At 38.5% G+C, this 24837-nt stretch overlaps 1 protein-coding gene across 1 annotated transcript in view; it reads left to right on the forward strand.

Annotated features, from left to right (window-relative positions):
• Positions 1 to 24837, forward strand: part of LOC149299017 (protocadherin-15-like) — a 426255-nt gene that overhangs the window by 174898 nt on the left and 226520 nt on the right. Inside the window, exons 13-14 of the mRNA XM_089486827.1 lie at positions 13910 to 14015; positions 19672 to 19784. Of these exons, the coding sequence (XP_089342953.1) occupies positions 13910 to 14015; positions 19672 to 19784 (219 nt within the window). The remainder of the gene's footprint in view (positions 1 to 13909; positions 14016 to 19671; positions 19785 to 24837) is intronic.

Consider the following 24837-nt stretch of genomic DNA (forward strand, 5'->3'; position numbering starts at 1 on the left):
GTCTAAAATGTCTTTGTATGCTGTAGCCTTAAAATAACCCTTCATTGGAACTAAGGGCCCAAACCCCAGACCATTATCCCTCACCCACCCAACTTTAGAGAAGGCACTATGCATTCTGGTAGGTAGCGTTCTCCTGATATCTACCAAACCCACAGTGCTTGTGCTTATGTTGCTTCCAGAGGCAATTTGGAACTCTGTAGTGATTGATACTGCAGAGGAGGGCTGATTTGTATGAGTTACATGCTTCAGCACTCAGCAGCTCTGGTCTGTGAGTGTGCATGGTCTACTGAGCATCTGTTACTCCTGCATGCCTGGACTTCACAATAATAGTACTTTCATTGGACAGAGGCAGATTTAGCAGGACAGACATTTCAAGAACTGTCACTGAGTTCTTCAGTACGACCCATTCTACTGTTTCACAATAGAAATGGCTGGCTACATCCTTGATTTTATGCAATGAGTGTGGCTGAAACAGCTCAGCTTAATAATTAAGAGCGGTGTAAATATACTTCTGGTCAAATAGTGTACATTCCAAAAGATAAACAATGTATAGGCTGTCACATGTGATAAATTGTTAAATCTGGTAATATTTTTCTTTTTTTTGGATTGGAAAGTATTGGAAAGCATGTTTATATATTGTAGACACATAGGGGCACATAGCACAATTTTTATGTCCAGATTTGTACATTGCTCAAGTGAAAGGTGACCCATGGTCAGACCACACGCTACATTAGTTTCACAGTCTGCTGATACTCTTATTTGTAGATCTTATGTTAATAGGGGAATATATGAATATCTCTTATTATTATTATTATTATCATTATTATTATTATACAAATCTTTTATTAAAGTAATACTAAACAATATAGTTTTCTCTTACTGTATGCACACCATATATTTGGAATTTTGTGAAACATGCAGAATTTGTCATCATAATGGTTTAGAGACTGAGAAGGTCCTCACTGTTTCTCATGTCAAAGAGCTTGTCAAATGTGTGGCTTTGAATTTCTACATAGCTGGGATAATCATGGTACAATGCACAATGTGACATATCATCATTCACCAGCATCTCACCTTTTAACTTTTCATCAGGTTCTCCTGATGAACCAACTTGTGCCCCCCAATCAAAGAGTGTAAGACTGTTTCTAACAACATTATTGCTATTTTTCCTCTAACCCCTACCTTTAGCAACTCACCACGGCTACATGTCCTTTGCCTCTGGGCTACAGGCATGAGAATACATTTCTCAGGGCTTTGTTTACCACATAGCAACTGCTTTGCTTTCTTGGAATCCTTTGAGACACATAAAAGGGCTTCTTTTGGAAGTAATGCTGAAAGGGAAAGTTGCATATCTTTAACCCAATTGAAATCTTAGAATAAATCCCATTTTACATCATAATAACAGCCCAATAAGTAGACTAACGGACATAGATTTAAACTGTATGATAGGAAATTAAATGGGATTAATTAAGTGAGATGATTGGCAATGCCGTGCACTGATATGGGAATTATACATCTGTAATCTACAGTCAAAATATAATAGTAGATGTATGATATGATGTGTGAAAGAAGATAATAGATATCTGGATAAGCATTTTCCAGCCTCTACTCCCTTGTGACAACAGCACATGTTTTATTGACATCCTTTTTTCTGCAGAGCATTCATTTAATGCTTTATTTAAGCTACCAAGACTTATACAGCCATCAAGAGTATCCTCTAGGACTATGCGTTGGTACACCATTTTAGTCTCAGCAAGCAGAGCGCCAGGATTTGATGGCATATCCATGCTCTCATTCCTAGATGGCAGGAAGCAGTGCCAGGAGGGAGACACATGCAAGTCTGTGCTAATGGGCATACCGATGCCATACTCCTCTCTCTTGGGCTATGAAACATAGAAGACGCCCAAACCAGCTTTGCCGCCTTAATATTAGAGGTGCGTTACTTGGTGTTCTTTGTGCACACATTGCCACAATGAGCCCTAGTGCAAATACATCAGAAAGTATGTTACCAAGCAGGGATGAAAACAGGGCTAAAAGGTCTAAGATAATAGCTGACAAGCCAAGAACTGAATGAAGAGTGGCCTTCATAGATGATATCATCCAAGAGTGGAAACAGGAGTAAAACACCTTTAATTAGAAATTTGTAGATGTGAAGACATCTACAAATTCCACTGAAAGACTGTTTCATTTATATACCACCCACTCAGTAAAGTAAAACATACTTACATTAAATCCATGACTCTGACCCTCTAGTTTTTGACTTTGACCTCTTGTTCGAACATTTCTCCCCCTTTCAAATACACTTCCTTCCACTTCCTTTTATATATTTAAATGTTTCCATCACATCTCTTCTCGCTGTCCTCTCTCCTTTGCATCCCCTCACTTAATTTTTGCAAAGAAATGCTTTCAACATATTGAGGAATCAGATAACGTGTTCTGAAAAGCCATTAACTGCAACTTGATGATTTGGGCTTAGATTCTGGAAAAGTATAATATTGACTGTAATATATGAAGATACGTGTGACAGCTTAAACAGCCACACTTGTCAATTGCTGGATGGCGATAACTTAATAAAAACAGTGGGTTTTGTATTAAAGGCCTTTTAACAGTGGAGCCTTTTCCAGTAATGTCAAAACAGTCACCTTTGATAAGCAATTGATTGTTTCCTGCTGCATTGCTTGCCAACAAAGATTCATTTAAACAGTTCCTTTTTTCTTTCTTCATCATCTTTTCCCCCTTCTTTATAAAGATTGTCCCTCTATTGTGCTAATTATTGATAAATCCATTTTATATTGTCAAAGAAAATGTCACAGTGTAAAGAAAAGGAGCACTGAAATGTCAGGAAATTATAAACATGCAAATTTTTGGTAATTAATTTTTAGTTGGAATTATTGAATGGAGAAACATTATAACAGTGTATGTCAGTAAAATTCCATAGGGTGAATTATAATGATTTTCACGTATTTTAGTTTACTTGCTTTCTGCAGTTGGAATATGAATGATGTATTCTTTGAGTGTTAGATCATTTTTATATCATTACAACCGTACACAACAACCGTATTTTGTTAAGGTCTGATGCTCATGGATTATGTAGATCCTAGAATTCTAAGCATCAGAAATGGCTTTTGTTATTTTGTAATTAAATCACATTGTCCTTAGAGACGATGAACCTTGGATAGACTTTTTTCTTTCTCTTTTTCTTTAACAACTTTAAATGGGCATTGCACTAAAATGTGTTATTCTGAAACGTTAAAATGTTTTGTTAATTTAATTATTAATGTATTTGTTTGAGTGTATTGGTAAGAATCCCAGACTATACATGTTATGAGAAGGGGGGGCATGGCCTCACCTGGTAGGTGAAAATAAGGGGGTGGATACTCCAGTTCTAAAGGGGTTTGGTTACACCAAGGGTGTTCTTTAATTTTCCTAAGGGCGGCCATTTTCATTCAAATCAAGATTGCCTCCCACCATCCCCAGCTGGTGGGTGTGTTGCTCCTGTCTAGTGAAAGGATAATTTGGGATCAAGTTAGCCCACCTGGGGTGGTGGCAGCATTGATCAGATGACTTTGGTTTCTGTGGGGGTCCGTGGAGATTTATTCTTGGTGCATGTTGCACCACTCACCATGTTGGTGTGTGGTTTGCGGCCAATGGCATTAGGCGGGGCGCTTATTCATGAAGTGAGACAGGGGTTACCAACCTTTCTTCACAAATTTGCTAGTTTTGCTGTTTTGTTCGTGTTTTTTTTGTTTTGTTTGTCTCCTTGCTTTTAATTGCACCAATAAACAGTGCAGAGATCATGCACCAGCCACCTAGCACACCGGGCAAAAGCGTAAAAATGTAGTGTGTGGCTGCACATATACAGTCATGTGTCGCATTTAAGTCATCAGGCGGCTGTTGACATTAGAGTGCCAGGGCTGCCTCGTCATTATCAGTTCGGCCCTGACAGTAGATACATTGCAATTTAGATCACTCAAAGCAGGTAAACACATTTTTTTACCTTAGCTGTAGTTTCCTCTCCAACATGGACCTTAAAAAATAAAAATAGTCACTTAAAGATACTTCCCCTCCCATGCTGAATTTAACTGTTCTGTAACTAAATGCATCATTAGAATACTTCCTAGTGCTGTTAAAATCCACAATATGGATATTACTTTTATCACATAAGATGTAGCCTCATTCTTATATTTTTTTTCTAGGAACTCTTAACTGTTGTGGGACTCATAGGCAGGCATTGATAGCATGGGCATCCGAAAGCTGTTTAGAGTAGGATAACTAGTAATAAAGGCAGAAAAACAAGCTTTTATTTAATCCTGTACATCCTTCTGCTGTCAGTGTGGTTTGGTCTGCTCTCTTCCGCTCTTCTTCTGGCTGATCTTCTCACCTTTGCTCTGGTAGGTGCTTCTTCATAGACACAGAGTCCCTGCCTTAGCAGAGACACAGTTTGCAGGCTGCAGACAGAAGGCAGTTTTATTTCAAATATGTATTGAAGCTGGGTTAGTTAAAGACACCCATAATATCACATGACTGACAACAATGGCAGTCTCCCAGTCTGCAAATCAAGGTCCTTTATTGGGACAAAAAGAGAAGTCTATCCCATGCAATAGGGTTTGTGGACAGACCGCAAAGTAACTTGTAATTTATCATGTATATGTTCCATAGCTACTATGTCAGAAGATATTTAACAGTTTAGGGTATCAGAGTACTTTATTTTTTTCCAAATCTAGTCAAAGTCATAAACTACTTCTGCTAATAAAAATTAAGCCTGTAAAATTTATCTAAACAGGGAACTAATCCTACTTAATCTCCATGATAAGAAAGAATTGCAATAAAATATAACATATATTCAACCTGTCTCAGATCTTTTCATCCATGGAACATTTGTTATTTGAAAGATTTGAGAATAAAATAACATCTTGAACCCTTTATTCCTTATTTTCAGTGGACTGGCTGATTACTATATGGATTATGCAGTGAAATTGTAGCACTTTCAAATGTATAATTTGCCCAAGGAGTTCAACCTACAGTGTTCAGTAGATAAAAGACACTGATAGTCCATTTGTAACATTTGATGAGAATAATGGTCCATTATTCACAATCTCTCTAAATTATGTGTGGTCTTTATATGTAGCTTAGGGATATGGATATGTCTAAAATGTAACTACCCCATGATTGACATACTTAACGTAAATCAATGTACATGTGTTTGTTGATTCTCTAAGGTATCACTCAGATATTCAAACAACTCTGAGGTTTTCTGTAACTTTCAAAATAAGCCCCCTGGCAGAGGTAGGCTGGTCTAGTGACCCCTGGAACTGTCAAAAATCCACACGTGAGGGGGCAGAAGTGCTGAGGGGTCACATAAGGTGATGTTACTTGATTCTATAGTAAAAGTGTGGCTACTTGCACAGTGTGTGAGCAGCTATAAGGCAAGGTTCCTAGTGAGTAGGTGATAGGGGTGTGATGAAGTGTATGTGTGGTTTGATGTGTGTGTGTTAGAGTATGTTTGTGTCAATGTAAGCATGTACTATAAGTGCTTGTATTAGTGTAGGTATGTGTTAATATTTGTGTCTGTGTGTGTTAATGTGAGTGTATATTTGTTATTGTATGTAGTCTATTGCTCGCCGGCAGGGAGCTCCTCTGGCATCAACCAATGAAGGAGCTCCCTCTCGGCGACCAATAGAGTCGCTCGTACAGACCTTTAACTCCTGACTCAGAAACTAGGCCTGGGGAGACCATTGGTTTCCCCGCTCCAGGAGTTAAAGGTCTGTACGAGTGACCAGTAGAGTCGCTCACACCGACCTTTAACTCCTGACGCTGAAACTTGGCCTGGGGAGGGGACAGGAGTTAAAGGTCCATAAGAGTGACTCTATTGGTCGCCAGCAGGGGCCTCCTTTAACATCAACCGCTCGTACAGACCTTTAACTCCTCGCTCGACCCTACGGATTTCCGCTCGCGTTAAACCCTGCGATGTTGCGTAGATAAGGTAAGCTAGAGGGGAAGGGACCAGGAAGATTAGTTGGAGATATTAACGCAGACGAACACGAAGATTCTTCGTCTTGTGTGTCTTCATCTTCTTGTAAGCTTTGCCGCTGCCATGTTCGTTTCTTCGGTATTAGGGCTGAACCCTTTGTGTTCGTTTTCATGTTTACCCGAATACGAATGCACAAGTCTAATAATAACAATTATTATTATTATAATTATTAACAAAATGAAAGGAGTCTCCCCATGACCCCTATAAACCAAGGAGGGGAAACAGTTATACCCCTTGTTAAAAGCTCTGTCATGCCGTGCCTCTCCCTAACACTCCATCCAGTTCCAAGTGTAAACTTGCCAGTGTTGGCTCTTCATAATGAATAATAAAATAAGAGGTTTGAAAACAGCTATTACAAATAGCAAAACGTATATCTTTGTTCAGTTGCCTAGTGACATGGAATTTACAAAAACCTTAATCTATTCTGTGCAGATATACAAACTATACAGATATATCATGGTAACCTCATCTAGCCTGCGTGATGCAATTCTAGGTTATTATCTTTACTTGTCTAGCATACATCCATATTGTGAGATAAGGCTGTATCCACATCTGAAGTGAGCATGTGAATGCAAGATGTATCCCCTCCACTCAGCATTAGGTCGGACCTGAAAATCAGCACCTAATTGTCCTCAAATAAACATTAAAAAGCTATGTAAGGTTATTATTTATTTAAAAAGGTGACCTTGGACTGGCAGTACATTATGTGCCGGTTGTAGAGTAAGCACACCTGACTACATGTTTTATATGTGTTAATATGCTAATATGCTTAAACTGCCTTTTGCACCGGGTTTAAAATTAAAGTTTATATAATATCCAAAATTTATATGTGCTGTTTTGTTGGCTATGTTGGCTTTTCCGCACGCACTGATCCACTGTTTAAAAGGCAATGATTAAATTGCCATAAGAGAGACAACATGTATTGGATGTTTAAATGTCACTGAAAAATCAGTTGTAGGTCTTTAAATGCCTGACATTTACCAAAGATGGCTACACAATGGAGCCTTATCAGTGTTTTGCTTTAAGCATATTTCTCATATGATAGTGCGGCACTCTACTTGAGCAGATAATTTCAGGTTCACAGCTATCCTTCCAGGCAGGAAAACTCTTGGTTGTGTGAGAAGGATTCCTTTCTTGGAATGGTTTTGTCAAGGCACAGAATGACACACTAATAAAACAGCAATTCTTTCCAGTTAGATATGGAAGACAGGTTAAGCCACAAACATTTCAAGCTAGACACGAAAGGATAAAATTAGAAATTTTCTTAGGCAAAATTATATACTTTCAAAGTAAGTGAAAGTATTAATCTTTGAAATATCCCATATGACAGATCGGTATCGCTATTAACTAAGGTAGCCTTTTTCTAACTCAAATATGGTATCTCTGTCGACAAATGTTTCCTTTTTTATAAGATTAATTAATGAAATAAAGAGATGTTGAAATATCCTCTGAATGCATCTGATTTACACAGCTAACTAGAAACTGCAAAGTGTGCTGTAGATGTGGTATGTTTAAGCAGGGGGGTAACTAGAAACCACAGGGTCTTGGTGCAAAAAATTCCCCACGGGCCCCCCAACTTAAACAGCTGGTATGTGCCATCATTGATCCCACACAACTGTTCTGTGCCTCCTTTGCCTCTTGCACACTTACTCATACTCCATAACACACACTCCATCTTATCCCACTTACACAATTACACAACTATGCTCATACACAGTTACACATGCATGCTCATACAAACACACAATTACACATCCATGCTCACATAGACAGACACACACAAGTACACATCCATGCTCATACAAACACAAAACTACACATCCATGCTCACACACAAGTACACATTCATGTTCACATACACACACACAAGTGCACATCCATGCTCACACACGCACACAAGTGCACATCCATGATCACACACACACAATTACACATCCATGTTCACACACAAAAGTACACATCCATAATCACACACACACACAAGTACACATTCATGTTCACATACACACACACACAAGTGCACATCCATGCTCACACACACACAGGTGCACATCCATGCTCACACACACACAAGTACACATCCATGATCACACACAAGTACACATCCATGATCACACACAAGTACACATCCATAATCACACACATACAAGTGCACATCCATACTCAAACACACACAAGTGCACATGCATGTTCACACACACATGTGTTTTCATATAGCCAAACCTCTGAATAAACAGCCCCAGATCATTATCCCTCTTTAACTAAAATTTACAGCTGGCATAATGCAGTCAGGCAGGTAACGTTCTCCTGGTGTCCGCCAAACCCGCACTTGCCCATCAAATTGCCAAACAGAGAAGCGTGCTTTATACCAATCGATGAAACGCTTGGCATTGTACTTGGTGAGGCTTGAATGCAGCTGCTTGGCCATGGAAACCCATTCAATCAAGCTCCCGTTGCACAGTTTTTGTGCTGATATTAATGCCAGTGAAAGGTTGGAACTCTTTAGCTATGGAATCAGCAGAGTGTTGGAGACTTTTACGCAACATGCATCTCCGCACTCTGTGATCCCTCTCTGTGACTTTATGTGGTCTTCTGCTTTGTGGCTGAGCTGCTGCTGTTCCTAAACTTCCTCATTCCAATAATACCACTTACTGTTGACTGTGGAATATTTAGCAGGAATGAAATTTCACAAACTGACTGATTACAAAGGTTACATCCTATCACTGTACCACTCTTAAATTCACTGAGCTCTACAGAACGAGATTGTTTCAAAATGTTTGTAAATGCAGGCTGCATGGCTAGGTGTCTGATTTTATACACCTGTGGCAATGGGTCTGATTGAAACACTCAAATTCAATAATTACAAGATGCGTCCCAATACTTTTGTCAATACATAGTGTATGTATTTATAAATAGTATATACTATATACTAGACTTGTGCATTCGTCTTCGGGCGAACATGGAAACGAACACGAAGAGTGCGTTTTCGTGTTTGTTCCGAAGACACGCCGAAGAGAAGTCGGCGGCGGTAAAACGTAGGCGAAGATGAAGACACACACCACGAAGATCTTCGTGATTGTCTTCATCTTCGTCTATCACCCCCCCCCTCTTCTAACTTACCTCGTCTTCGCGGCATCGCAGCAATTCCCGGAAGTGGAAATCCGCAGGTTCGCCGTCACGGGTTACAGGGCTGTGCGAATGAGCCTATTGGTCGCCTACAGGGACCTCCTCTGGCATCAACCAATTGATTGATGCCAGAGGAAGATCCTGCAGGTGACCAATAGGCTCACTCGCACGGTCTTTGTAACCCCTGACAGCGAACCTATGGATTTCCGCTCCCATTAACCCCTTCGATGCTGCATTATCTAACACAGCATCGAAGGGGTTAACAGGAGCGGAAATCCATAGGTTAAAGGGCCGTGCAAGCGACCAATAGGCTCACTTGCACGGCCCCTTAACCCTTTAACATTTAACTAATTGAACAGGGAGGGAGACCAGTGGCATCGGCAGGGGAAGTTGCCCTGCAGATGCCACTGGTCTTTAACTAATTGAACAGGGAGGGAGACCAGTGGCATCTGCAGGGTAAATTGCAGCATTGGGGTTTTAAAACCCCAATGCTGCAACTTACCCTGCAGATGCCACTGGTCTCCCTTCCTGTTCAATTAGTTAACTGTCCGTACGAGCGGCTTTATTGGTCGCTCGTACGGACATTTAACCCGGCACAGACTAACTAATTGAACAGGGAGGGAGACCAGTGGCATCGGCAGGGTAAGTTGCAGCATTGGGGTTTTAAAACCCCAATGCTGCAACTTACCCTGCCGATGCCACTGGTCTCCCTTCCTGTTCAATTAGTTAGTCTGTGCCGGGTTAAATGTCCGTACGAGCGACCAGTTAATTAGTTAAATGTCCGTACGAGCGACTTTATTGGTCGCTCGTACGGACATTTAACCCGGCACAGACTTACTAATTGAACAGGGAGGGAGACCAGTGGGATGTTACCCTGCAGATGCCACTGGTCTCCCTCCCTGTTCAATTAGTTAAAGACCAGTGGCATCTGCAGGGCAAGTTGCAGCATTGGGGTTTTAAAACCTCAATGCTGCAACTTACCCTGCCGATGCCACTGGTCTCCCTCCCTGTTCCATTAGTTACATGTCCATACGAGCGACTTTATTGTTCGCTCGTACGGACATTTAATTAATTGAACAGGGAGGGAGACCAGTGGGATGTGCCGGGTAAGTTGCAGCATTGGGGTTTTAAAAGTCTGCACGAGCGACCAACAGAGTGGCTCGTGCAGACTTTTAAAACCCCAATGCTGCAACTTACCCGGAAGATCCCACTGGTCTCCCTGTTCTATCAGTTAATAAATCAGTTAATAAACCAGGAGTTTAACAGTCTGTACGAGCGACCCTATTGGTCGCCATCAGGGTTGATGGCAGACGAGCCCCCTGCTGACGACCAATAGAGTTGCTCATACGGACATTTAAACTCCTGGCGCCAGAGCGGCTTTAACCCCGTATTAACCCCTTAACCGGGGAAAACGAAGAAAACCCGAACACGAAGAATGTCTGCGAATATTCGCCCGAAGAGAAGGCAGGACCAGGCGAATATTCGCGGAATACGAAGTTTTTTTTTTGCCGAAGACGAGCACGAAGACGAACACGAAGAGCCCCCGCTGCCCAAGTCTACTATATACTATATATAATATTATAATCACATTTTTCTGTGAGTCTCATATAGATTTTATCAGTAACCATGTTTTACTTCTCACGCAACAAAAACACCCTTTCATCTAAATCACAGATGTTAGGCTTATAAAACCATGATTTAAAGTTGCGTTTAGTCAGCATGAGCTCAGTGGGCCTTCTATGCAGCCCCTTTGATATTCCAGGGGACCTCTGAAGAGCTGCAAGGCTAAACACTAAGCAATCTGTCTATGGATAACAGAATCATGTTTAAACTGTTTGCTGATAGATGTATTATTATGGGGCTTATGCGATAACGTAAGGCCAAAGTGTGACACAAAGTGAATGTTTTGTGGTTGTTTACAGGGCAGATGTATGATGGGATGCTATTTCTCCTTGTTGCTACAAACATTGTGTAACCTCATTTGTAATTTAAATCTAAATATATCTAAAAACATATATTTAAAGACCAGAAGTTACCCTCTGAGTTCTAGACTGGTGTGAAACAAACTCTTAAAACAATAAGTTTAGATGAAATGAATAAGCAGATGCAGCGATGGTCAGTTAGAAATTTTACCTATATCATGGTATCTATTCAGATCACCATGAAGGAGGACCTTCACAATGCATAGTTTATTTAGTGTGCTGAATTGTTTTGTCTTAGCTAGAACTTATCCAAAAATCAATAGTCTAGTAAATGATTAATTCTGTGTTTTGATGTGTTTTTGTTTTTTTTGTAGAAAATCCTTTTTGAGAGAAAATGTCACTTAACTTAACATTTATTTCACATTTTAGCAAAACTTCTTGAAGATTGAATCTCATATGAAGGCTTTGTTGCTGGATAGGGGGAAAATCCAACTACATAATGCATTTGTTGTTAGGTAAAAGGGATGGTCCTCATGGAACTTGTTTTGCCAACGAAACTGCAGTATGTCAAAGTTCTTTAGAGCACTCACAATAAGACAAAACATTATTTAAAATTTAACTAAGACAAAACTCTTGTTTTAATTACTTTTCTTGTATTGTGAGTCAACTTGAGTAATCAGGAAGGTGAAGAATAAAGAATGGAAGTATAAAAGGAATCTATAGCGATAGGATATAAAGAAATTAAAATCAATAGACCAAGAAGACAAAAAACAATGAAAACTCATGAGACGTGGTAGCTTTACATCAGAATTTTGAAGAAGATACAATATGTGATATATGGTATATATAATGTTTGTCTACATCGAAAATGATGCATGGAGCTGCATCTCTGAAGACTCTCCTTTAGAGATGGGCAGTTTTTTTTGTCAGTTCAGTAGTTTTCTTCTTTGTTTCGGCTTGGTTGGAAAGAGAAAAAGATTGTGCCTCCTTTTGAGGAGGAAGACCCTAGGAGACCAAAATGTAGATTCTGCGGTGCACTCTTCCTAAAGAGTTTCATATAGTCCCACCCCATATTTTCAATGAAAGCACTAATCCACAGTTTGTGCAGTGGAGATTTTAATTCAAGATTGCCCGTGGGCTGGATTAATCAACTATGTGGATTTTCTTCCTCTGTAATGGTAGTAGAGTATCTTGAGCAGAAACCCACTGGGTTTTGCAGTAAACCTGACTTTGCTTTACAGGTCCTTGATAAAGACAAAATAAAACGCATAACTGCCCCTATCAAAGACAAACGAGCTTCTGGAAAAATATATATATATATCAGCAGCAGACCTGTTTTGACAACGAAAGGATAAGATACTGCTTGCTGTTAGCTATACTTTAATTTAAACTCCATTTAACCAAACCACCTACAACCAGCGACATGGCAAAACCTGAAAATTTAAAAAAGATTGACAAAGCTTAGGAGCCTGAGCAAACACAGTGAGAGATTGAACTTTATGATACCAATATATAGCTATGAGGCCACTCTTTGTTTTACCTCTGAGCTGTTTTTCAAACACCTTTTCTTATTGATGTGTTATGTGTGAGATTACAGCCCAAATAATAAATTGCCTATATTAACTGCCCTGAAGTTCAAATTCCCTGGATATTGCTTACTCTGTATATTGTTATCACAGTCACTGCTTGCAGAAGATGGAAACTTTGTTTTGTGCAAACATAAGTTGAATATTGCAATGTTTTAGCAGAAGACATTCCAGTCTTTAGCTGGAATCTATCATTAATTGGGATGGCTTGTGTCCGGTATTAAACAGACATCCCAGCAATTTGTTACTGCAGTGAATATGTATTTAGAGAAATTCTTCATCACTAATAGTAGTTGCAGCAGCAATGTCAAACAGATTTCATTCACAGGACTTGCCAACACCTAGATTGCATCCACATGACTTGCCCAGTACCCATATTTTGCTCATAGGACTTGCAGTAGCACCCAGGTTACATGCACAGGACTTCCCCCAGCACCCAGGTTGCATCCACAGGACTTGGTGCAGTACCCAGATTGCACTCCTAGGACTTGCCCAGTACCCAGAATTCACTCATAGGACTTACAGCAGTGGTGTCACCAAGATTGCATCCACAGGACTTGCCCAGCACCTAGAATGCATCTACATGACTTGCCCCAGCACCCGGGTTCCACTCAGAGGACTTGTCCCGGCACTCTTTCATGAGCAACCACTCTGCGCCCCTCCCTCCCCTCCACTCTCTGGCGCCAGGGTGCCGTGCAACCTGCACACGTGCCTCAGCAGGTCTCTCCAACATGATGGAATTAACAGGGCCTGTATAATGTATAGTTCAATGCTTTAGATTTTGAACAAAGGTGGCTAATTTACTAAACATTATATAAGGCCATTGAAGTTCACTGGCCTTGGGCCTTTATAATGTATAGAGAAATTGAAACATAACTGTGCTGCAAATGTTCTTATTAACTCTCGCTTTAGTGAATAAACTCCAAGTTGTGGTGTTTCAGTGCTATCATTCTAGAGCGCAGCCATGCAAAAATTAAAAATAATTTTACATTATAATGTGAGATTTGCTGATGTGGATGTTAAGCTTTTATATATTGAATATGTAGTTATCTCTTTACCTGCTATATTGTCTTTATTCCTAGGATAACATTATGTAAGAGCTTTTCTTTCTAGGTATGGAAAGAAACATAAAAGTTGTAGAATTACTAAATAATCTATGAATTATCTTGCAACAAAATGTATAATGTAGAATAACAACTATACAAATTTTAATATTATATCCATTTTTTATAATTATCCTTTAGGCAAGAGTAAATCCAATCAATGTCACACCACCTATTCAAGCTGTGGATCAAGATCGGGATATTCCTGTCTCTGAGCGACCTGGTATCGTATTTTCCATCCTCATTGGTTAGTACTTTTTGTGTGTTACTTTTATACATACATACAAACATAAAAAAAAGTAATTACTCTTTACCATTACAGTATTACCCATACCAAATCCTTTTATGAATAAAACACCAAATATAGAAGGAACATAATGCTCCTAATCTCTAAAGCAACACATGGAACGAAAGATGTATCTTGTAGGTTTTGCAATCCAAATAGAAAATAAAGGCATATTCTGAATATTGGTAAGAATGTGACAAATATCCCTTACAAGATGATTCCCTTGTTTCCACTTTGTGACACTTCAGAGAAATATGCAATTGCTGATTTTCAGGATGGAAATGAGATTATATTTAGTTTGTGCTATTAACACATCTTGTTATAAAGTGCTTATCAAAATAAAGCAAACAAAATCAAGGGAATTGTTTTTATTATCAGCGAAGAAGGAGTTAGGCCTAGATGCTCTCACATAAGTATCATGTCCCCACTGAGAGAAAGCATTCATATGTCATTTTATGAAATTTAGGCTCTAAAATGTCTTTAACGCCTATAGAAAAAAAAGAAAGCAAAGCTTTAATATCGCTAATTTTCTTACCTAGATTTGAATACAATCTTTCTTAAGCTAATTAAAATTTTAAGATGTTGCTCCAATTCTTGATTGTAGGTCTTTTTTATGAGGCATAGTTCTCATCAACAAATGCTTCTTGAGAATAGCAAACTCAAAATGTTTGTCAAAAAGTATGTTGTGGTCTCAAGGCATGAACTGGCCATGTCGAGGCACCCTTGACACTTTTAGTCCAGCAGCTACCTGATGACGTAAGCGAATCTGAGGGCTGGATATGTCCGGCCACACACAAGTTTTTATGGTCACGCTGAAGTGGCAGATCAAGTGAGTGTATTGTTTTCCTTATGTCCACAAGAATAAATATGATGCTTCTTAATTAATATGGTGGATCAATCAGTTAGAGTGATCAATTGAACTGCCTGTTCTGGTAAGAGGAAATACTGGAAAAACCTAACTGTTAAGGGTCTTAAGGATCTAGGTTAAGTTACAGTTTTTGTTTCACTGTTCTCCAAAAGCTTTGATAAAAATGTATCATGATGCAGCCAAGTCCCGGTTTTGTATGGGGAGGTATTCGCCCCAGACAAAATCAATTTCCAGTTATTTATTTTAATACCGTAGAATACTAGACTAATAATTCTAACCCTCTTCTGGTGATATTTTTCATCTGCAACCTTACTAGAATCAAGGCTGCCTTTCAGCTTTGAAAATTATACCTTGCGACTTAACCCCATGTGGCTTTTGCAGGTATTGTTAGATATTTTTCCAGTTTTCATAACGTTTCCAGTTATGGCAAAATACTGGCATGAAGCCCTAACTTGTTTCAAAAATTCCCTTGTAGTAGTAGGATTCTGATGCAACATAATGAGAAATTAAGGAAATTTATTTTTTTAAGGTTTAAAGGTTATGCCTTTGGTGAATGATGCATTTAAAAATATAAAAAGCCGAACATTAAATAAAAAGTAATAATATTAAAAGCAATATGGATGGTGTTTATTGCTGAATCCATTTATGTTTTTGTCCCCTTTAAGTCTTTTTTTTTTAACAACACTAGACCATGCATTTCTTCTACCTCTCCTGCTGTTATTTACAAAGTACTTTGGGTATATCCATAATGTATAATAATATCAGGAAGTTGAAGTGTTCAACTATCATAAGACCTCTAGGATTAGAAAATGCATACTTTATATAAGAGACCAATGCACAATAAGCAATTATGAATATGAAATGTTTTTCTTTAGCATATAAATAATTAGGAGCTTAAATCTGTATACTAAAATAAGCATTTATATTTTTAATAGAGGAAATTGGTTTTAGGGTAATTGTAGCATTAATATTATTTTTAATATTAAATCGGTTTGTTATGTATATGTCTCTTCATTTTCCAGATTACATTTTTTTTTATTTGTGCCATGCTCCCTAGAGCAAAGTAACTTAGCCAGGATACTTTTTATTAAATAGATTTGAATGTAGCAAAAATATTTTTTCAAACTAACTCATTATCTTGAAAATAGTTTTACAGCATTTCTTTTTGCATATATGACATAAAGCTATACCAAAATAAGTATTTAATAGACATGCGCAAATGGGTCAAAAACAAGTTTGTTTTCGGCCTGTTCATTTTCAGACAACGCATTCTTTTTTCCACCCATTTTTGGGGGATTTAAATTTCTTTTACACTCTCATTCACTCTCTTTCTCACATTCTGAATGTCTTCCTACCTTCACTGGGGACCATTTCTGTATCTCACAGCCCCGCTTCTTCTCTAGCATCCTGTTCACATTCTTGTTCTTCTCTCTTTTGTCTTCCGTCTTCTTTCTTTTGGCTGCATCTTCACGGACATGACCTGCTGGTGAACTTCCACAAAATGGAGGTGCATCCAGTGACATCTTCCATTCGTGGAGATTATGTCACTGGAAGCTCTGCCATTTTTGTGGAATTTCACGGGAGGTCTTGTCTGCGGACATGTGGATGAAGAAAGAAGACTGAAAAATAAGAATATGAAGAAAATGCTAGAGAAGAAGCTGAGATGTGATGTTGGCAGAGTTGGCTGAGAAGGTAGGTAGACATTCAGAGAGCACGAAGAAGATTCATACAAATTTATGTAATATGCAATTTTTCATTACATTTGCAAATCGTACAAATCCAGTCTAGTTTGTATTAAGCAATGAGAAATTTAACTTAAATAATCTACCAATGTGCATATTTGTTTCAGCTGTGAGCAGTGTACAATATCTTCTAATTCTTCATTTTTCTTGTAATACAATTTTTAAACTAAATATATCTATGAAGAAGACATTCATTTAGATAACCAAGTGAATGATTGACATGAACATGTATTATTTAATATATAAGTACATACTAATCACTGAGACAAAATGTACTGAAAGTTATTTAAAATTAGAATAAAGCATAGTTTTCAATCATTTTTGATACATGGTACTTCAGTCTGCAGTCTGCAGTACGTGATTTCTTTTCATCCGAGATAGGCTTTTTCTCAAATTAGGCAGTCATATCTGTGCATCTGATGCATTATGCAGTACCTTAAAGTCTAAAGAAATCGGTCTTCAATTTTTTTTTATCATGTGTACTTTTTTACAAGCAGGGTGCATGTGCAAGTACAAGATTATAAATAGTCAGGATGCATTGAACATTCACATGCAACTTTGTATAACAGAATACATGAAACGTCAGCCTTAAGACCACAGAATCTGTAATATAGATCTATGTAACCTATAGTGTGACTTAATTTATGTACCACTGTAGCAACATATTTAATAGTGTAAACATATTTTAGACTAGTTATTAGATTTAAAGCATATTGTTGTTTTTTTCTAATTTACTTTTATTTGTATGGTTCCTTAAGTTCCTCTAACATATTATTAGAATTGCAATGCTGCTAATGAATGTAGTGGTGAGGAGGTTCCACAAACACATTCCTACGCAACAAGCATGGTGTAGATCGCAACATGTATAGCTCAGAGTAGAGAGAACAAGGAATTTGATAGAAACTGGACTTGTGCATTCAGATTCGAATGAATTGCAAATGTACTGAACTTTGGTAAATTTGGCGATTTCTACGAAGCCCCGAAAACAAAGCCACACCCCCACAACGAAAATGAAGCAAAGAGCTCTGAATTTTTGTTCAAAATTCATGAATCCACATTCACTCATCCTTTCATTCTTATTCACACTATTGCTCATGCTCTCTGAATGTTTCCCTACCTTCTCTGCTGTAACTTCCGCTTCTGCTGTGCACTTCTGCTTCTTCTTCCGCACCTTCATCTGTCAGGACTAAGCAAAGCTGGCTTGGTAGGGGCCCAGTTGCAGGAGATACCAGGGGCTCTGCCTATATTGGTGCTGGCATATTAGGTGAAACAGGACTGGGGTGATAAAGGCACAGAGGCAGATGCACCACAGCAGGATATGGACTTCAGAAAGCAGACCGTGGAACAGACGGGATACAGACTTTGTATAGGGGACCTTTGAGCAGACTTTGGATAGGGGACCTTTGAGCTGTCACGGCTAGAGGACCAGCAGTGCAAGAACTTGGTATCATTCACCGGTACAGGAGCAGAGCAGTATACTGGTTGCAGCAGGCAAAAGAGTAGTCGTTATACGGAGCCGAGGTCAGGAGTAGGCGAGGACAGGATAATCAAAAACAAGCCGGGTCAAACACAGGAGATAGACAGGAACGTCAAAAACAAGCCAAGGTCAGAAGCCAAAATCACGAGGTATTTAATAAGCATGCACAAGGCACTATCACAGGCAATGAACTAGTGCAACAGCCAGGTTTAAATAGGCATACTAATTGTATTTCTCGCCCCGCATGAAACGGAGGCTTGGAACGCATAAGTGTAGTGTCTATAAGAGGCCACACGGTGGCGCACGTGTGTACAGAGCCAGAGTCCATGCAGTCTGCGTTCAGGAAACCTGCCAGCGGCTACAGGCAACGAGGGGCTTCAGTAGAACGGCGGTTCGGGGGGACGGAAGGTAAGTACCCCGTAGTTACATGAGCAAACTTTGGATAGGGGACCTTTGAGCAGACTTTGGATAGAGGACCTTTGAGCAGATTTCAGATAGGGACTTTTGAGCAGACGTTCGTTAGGGGACCTTGGAGCAGACTGGGTACAGTGAGCTAGGAAAGTCCACAAATGAGGTACTGCAGCTAAATATCCCACATATACTGGAACCCCGCTAAAGCACTCTGGCAGCCACAGGAACATGGCTGGAAGCCCACAGACTAAGCACTGGACTTACAGCAGGACACTGGACTAACAGCAGGGAGCCCTTAGGCAGGGCACACATGGTCAGGCAAGCTGAGTAAGAACCAGAACATCCCAGGAACAAGAGCCAAGTCAGAATCCGAAAGCAAGGTCAGGACAAACCAGGTCAGATGGGGTAGAATTCAACACAACACTGAACGGAGGGAAAAAAAGATGGAAGACAGAAGCGAGAAGAACAAAAAGATGAAAAACAAAAGGAAGAAGAGAACGCTAGAGAAGGAGAGCTGCAAGTAATGAAAAGGGAAGCGGTTGGCAGAGTAGGTAAGGTCATTTGAAGCAGAACTAATGAGCAGACTAGATGGGCCATATACCTTTGCTTACAATAGTTTGAAACACTTGTTTAATTAAATAGCTATTGATAAAATGTATGTTGCTAGCTTGTTTTTATACTGTTTCATTTATTAATAATGATGTCAGTTCTTGAATGCTGTAGATTCGTTCATTTTCTTAGAATGTTCAGAGACACTTCTTTAAATATTTAATGTTTGATCCCTCACTATGATGCTTGTCGCACACTTGTGTAAGTCATGAATTGTATATAGCTCTGTATAACACCCTATTATGAACTAAGTTATTTGATAAGTTATTAAAATCAGAAAAAAAGTATTGAGCTGTCAGTATCACATAAAATAAAGCCAGTCCCTGGTCATATTAACTTGTGATACATCTCTGCTGTATTCTTTATTATCAATGTGCTAAAATCAGGTACTTTTTTCTGAATTGAACAGGGGAAATGTAATCTATTCAGTTCATTGCTATAAAAATAGTTGTTTTTTTGTTCTCTGTCAATTAGATGTTCATTACATAATGTATTTTTTTTTTCATCTAGGCACCCCTGAGGATTATGCTGAATATTTCTATATGAACAGCACTACTGCAGTTCTTACTCTCCTCAAACCGATTAGTAGAGATCTACACCAGAAATTTGATTTGGTCATTAAGGTAATATTTCTCATTTTCCAGTTGAATATCAGTAATTTTTTAAATATTAATTATGTACAGACAGTTCCTTTTTTACATCAACTCAACTAATCTTTTTTTTTTTAAAAGCATTGTGCTCTTTTCCTTTTAAGAATGGCTGAGTGTTAATCACCCAGACAGACACTCTGACTTATGAAATAGAGGGAAGGAGTTCATTAGCATTGCCATAAAGTGACAATCAGTGTGGTGCTTGAGCAGGCAAAGTCACCCCAAATATGATATGACTGACAACAAGAGCAGCTTGTAGGTCTTCCCATAAATGTTAATGGAACATTTTTAATGAGATAAAACCGGGTTTTTGTCAATGTCAAACTGCATTATCGTATACAGCACTGTATTTTATTTTTGATGAGAAAAATATATGTTTTTCTGTTAGACTTTCACTTTAAAGTGCACCCTCCATTGGGACCTCTTCTCAAGTTATATTATTTGAAACTTGGGCTTATATCATATTGTATTTATATTATAGTGGAATGTGTTCAATACCACTTAAACAACCTCACCACGCTATTTACCTGATTTCAGCAAAGCAGTTATTGTTTTAATAACAATATACAGTATTTGACATTCAGACTGCTACTTATACCTTATGTGGCTAATGAACTTTATGAAACATTACATTCATAATCAAAGCTATACAAAATCAGCATCAATTAGACCTTAACCCATAAACATTACATAATTAGTATTATTTATTTCTTAAAAATTTGGTTCAACTTTATTACTTTTTTTGTAAGAATGCAAACCCCCCCCCCAGAATGTTGCAGAATCTTGTAATACCTTTTTTATTGGACTAACAGTATTTAAAATAATAAACAAGCTTTCAGGAGTCCTCCCTTTATCAAGTCAAAAGCATTTCTGACCAAGCAAGTGAAAAACACAGTTTAAGGCTAGGTTTCCACTTGGGTTTTTTTCGCTAAAAACGCCCATAATAACGCCAATTCAGCCACATGGCGTTTTTTTTGTGAAAAAACACTGCAGCCAGATGTTAGCTGTTCTTCAATAGGAAATCGCACAATGCCATATCCACTTGGCGTTTTTCTGTTTGGCGTTTTTTCAGTCCTCTGTGGCGTTTTACTGCTTTTTTGGGTTCTGTGGCAGTTTTTCAAAATCGCAGCATGTTGACACTCTGGCGTTTTTTGCAAGGAAATCTTACGTTTTTCTCCAATAGAAGTCTATGGGAGAGAAAAAACGCCATGAAAAAGCCATGTGGGTTTTGCCTTGGCGTTTTTTATGGCGTTTTTTTTCCACAGTTACAATGCAGAGGATGGACCCAGTATCTGTGTGTCCTACGAGCAGGGCCGGCCCAAGGCAAAATGCCGCCTGGGGCGAATTTTAAAATTCCGCCCCCCCCCCTTATTTACCCTTCCTTGCCGCCCCCCCCATTACCTACCCTTCCCCCCCCCTTGTACTTACCTTTCAGCAGTCCTGCGGCGAGTCTCCCTGTTCGGTCTCGGTGCCGGCTTGTAATGCTGAGTGCCGGAAGGGCTTGGGGGGCTTGGGGCGGCAAAGGGGGCTTGGGGCGGCAAAGTGCCGCCCCCTTCAAAAGTGCCGCCTGGAGCGGTTGCCCCACTCGGCTCCATTGTCGGGCCGGCCCTGCCTACTAGAAATAGGCTGGAAACAAACAGTTTCACACAAAACAAAGTTCATATTGAATTCTACACCATTTGGAACAAACATGCCATTACAAACAAACATACCCAACTGGATCCTGCCTGCCAAAAGCAACAGCAAACAATTTGCACCATCATTTGGGGCCAATCTTCCTAGAGGAGCAGACATTCGGAATAAAGCATGCCTTACAAACCACAGAAAAGAGACAAAAGGGTCTGCCGGGGCGTGTTTAAGTAGAACTCTGCCAAGGAAATGACATCAGGAGGGGGCAGATACTTGCCATTTATCCTAATCCCTTTAGCTGGGTGACAATTCTAACGTGTAAAGGCTGGAAAAACTGCCTAAGGTAAAAAAAGCAATTTCCACAGAAAGGCTAAAATGCCAGAAAAAGCTCCAGAAAAAACACCAAAACGCAGGGAAATGCAGTGGCAGTTTTCTTGGCATTTTTCATCAAGAAAATAACGCAGGACAAAAACCCAAATGGAAACCTAGCCTAAAACCAGTACATGTTCTGATACAGGAATACCACATTGTTATCTTAGTTTCAGGCAAAAAGTTTTCTCTTGTGGCAGCTAAAATACTAAATACCAAAACAGCATTTAATTTAATGATAGACCTTATCTTGCAGCTATATTGTAGTGCCCTCTGTCTTCTGTAAGGATCCCATCATTAATGCTAATATAATTATTTAGGTTTGCAAAGTGTTTATAAGTCAATGCATTAAAACTATAACAATTCACAAAGTACTAAAAAAAATTCCTCATTGCTAAGATTTTTTATATACATTGTTCCAATTTGTAATATACTAAGTGCAAAGTCAAGATATATTTTAACTACTCTAAATAGCTGGTAGTTTGTTGCATTATTTCATGATAAAAATGTTCTTTCATTGAAGCAAGTGCCTAAAATATCCCCTCATTAGCTCAGGCCAGAACCAACAATACTGGTCTTGTTGAACACTGAAGCATATTGCATGAGTTAGGAAAAATCAATTAAGCCTTCCAAAGATACTCTATCTGCTTTTAAAACATCTTATAATATTAATTGAATTTTTACAGGCATTATTACAATAAAATTACTGCATTTTGTGTGCAGTCAAGGGTGTAATAAGACAAAATATCAATCAACAAAGATAATAGCATGTCACCTGCTTTGTTATATAGCACTGTTTAGGGACCCATTAGGCTGGTATCAGCTATCCATTATTAAATGAACAAGAAACCTTATTACCTTCCATGATATTCTCAAGAGTCTTTCTGAACTTCAACATATACTGTATATTTCTATATTTTGAGCACCGTACTAGTCTTTTAAAGGGAAAATATTTTTCCAGATACAAAGAATGTGGAATTGATTGTTTAGCAGGCATGCAGAGAAAAGACAGAAGTTATTAGTTACAAAAATGCAAATCTAATCATCCTTGGTTTATATAAGCACTCTGTTTCCTCGGGCAACTAATTAAAAGCCGGAAGCCTAGAGTTTAAAAAATGTGCTCCTGCATAATCATGTCACACATATAAAAATAAACATTTTTGTTGGACCATAGCTGAAAATTGGCGAATCTAAGAAAGCTTTGGCCAAAGCACGGCAGAACAATGGTTAACTATTAGAGCATAGGCCTCCAATAAAGTTAACGCCCCTGTAGGTAGTAACCATATGTAGCGTTTGATCCTGAGCCATAGGGATACCCAAAGAGGCAAAGGAAGTGTAGCCACCCACCACTTTGTGTCAATAACTTCATTGAGGGCCTGTGCTCTAGATAGCTAATTATCTCGCCTACTAGAATAGGCTCTCCACTGCCCACAAAAGATGAACAGAAGGTCATCTACCCAGGACACCAATTATTTTAAAGGACATGTTACTTGATCATCTGTTAAACGATTAATTCAGAAAATAAAAAAACAAACCACAGACAATTAAAAAAATATATATTTTTTGAACTAGTAGAAGGCACAGTTTATAGTCACATTATGGAGTGACTGGTGTGAAGCACATTATTTCTTACATACCTTAAGTGATTTTTTGAATATCAGTCCAGTTCGCCACAGAGGAGGCGCCCCAACTGATCTGCCCCCTAGGCCAGCACCTTCCTTTCCTATAGATAGGGTCAGCCCTGTGTAAAGGACAACCTTAGCTGGAAACAGCTGATTTTTAATGGAATATCTTAATAAGCATACAGAGATCCTTTATCAGCAATCATCACTCCTGTTTTCCAATGGCATGTTGTGTTCGCTAATCCAAGTTTTATTTTAAAAGGCTAACTGATCATAAGAAAACTGTTTTGGAATAATGTTACAGCAAGAAATGTCCTTGTTTTTCACGAGAACAGCTAAACGACTGCATACATTTTAGCGATAGTATAAGTAAGCGGTAGATATGGGGTTATAGTCTGTCAGTTTATATTTTTTTACATTCGTTTTTAGCATTATCCATATATACTTTGAATATTGATTTCTTTATTTCTTTGAGGAAAAATCAATATAGCATGTGTACATAGGTTGATAAAAGCCTGTTTTGATATGTGATGGAAACATTGATATTTTGTCATAACAAATGTAAAGATTGATTGATTTGTGGAGTCCCTCAGGGTTTCAAAGGGTGCATCTTACGTTGCATTTTACACCATTACAGGACTGCTTTTAGAATTACACTTCTACATTACAAATATAAAGTACAATATTATAGTTTAGTTTGATATGACAACAAAATGACACTCTCTAGATGTTATGTTATTAAAACATACAAACAAACAATAGTTAATGTTCTGGCCAACAATTTGAAGGCTTTAGCAATATAAAATTTAGACAAAAATCCAACTATTCTTTTTTTGTATTTTATATGTACAAAAACAGCTTTATTGAAGAATGGGTAATGCTAGCTAAATTTTGGTAATATTTGTTAAATCCATGGCAATTTTAAATAAAACATGCAATGTCAAACATATGGAGGGTACACATGGTGGGTATGTATTAAAGCCTTTGTGATGTTATGATATGGAGCAACCTTTAATTGCATTGTTCTAAGCAACTTGCTAGGTAAAAAAAATACCTGCGATAACATATGCTATGTTAAGTAATCTTTTCATGCAAACGTGTAGCAATCAATTAGTTAATGATGCAGTTATCACAAGCTTTGTGTCTAATTAGATTCCAGCCAGCTGCTGCTTCCATGCAAGAATGAACTCCTGTTAAGCATCTGTTGACCCTTAGTTTTTAATCATTTAGCAGAATAGGACTCTGGTTCGTTACAAATCTTTCATAACTAACATTTTTCCATGGTTTTATATGTCATATGGTGCTGTAATCTTGAAGAACAAGGTCAAGTCTATGTTGTCCTGTTGCCATGAAAAAGGCTACCTGTTTCCAGGTATTAAAATATGGACTGGGTTAGAAACGTCATA

The sequence above is a fragment of the Sceloporus occidentalis genome, unplaced genomic scaffold (genome assembly GCF_023333645.1).
Source record: "Sceloporus occidentalis isolate IW3139 unplaced genomic scaffold, rSceOcc1.0.p SCAF_30, whole genome shotgun sequence".
NCBI lineage: Eukaryota > Metazoa > Chordata > Lepidosauria > Squamata > Phrynosomatidae > Sceloporus > Sceloporus occidentalis.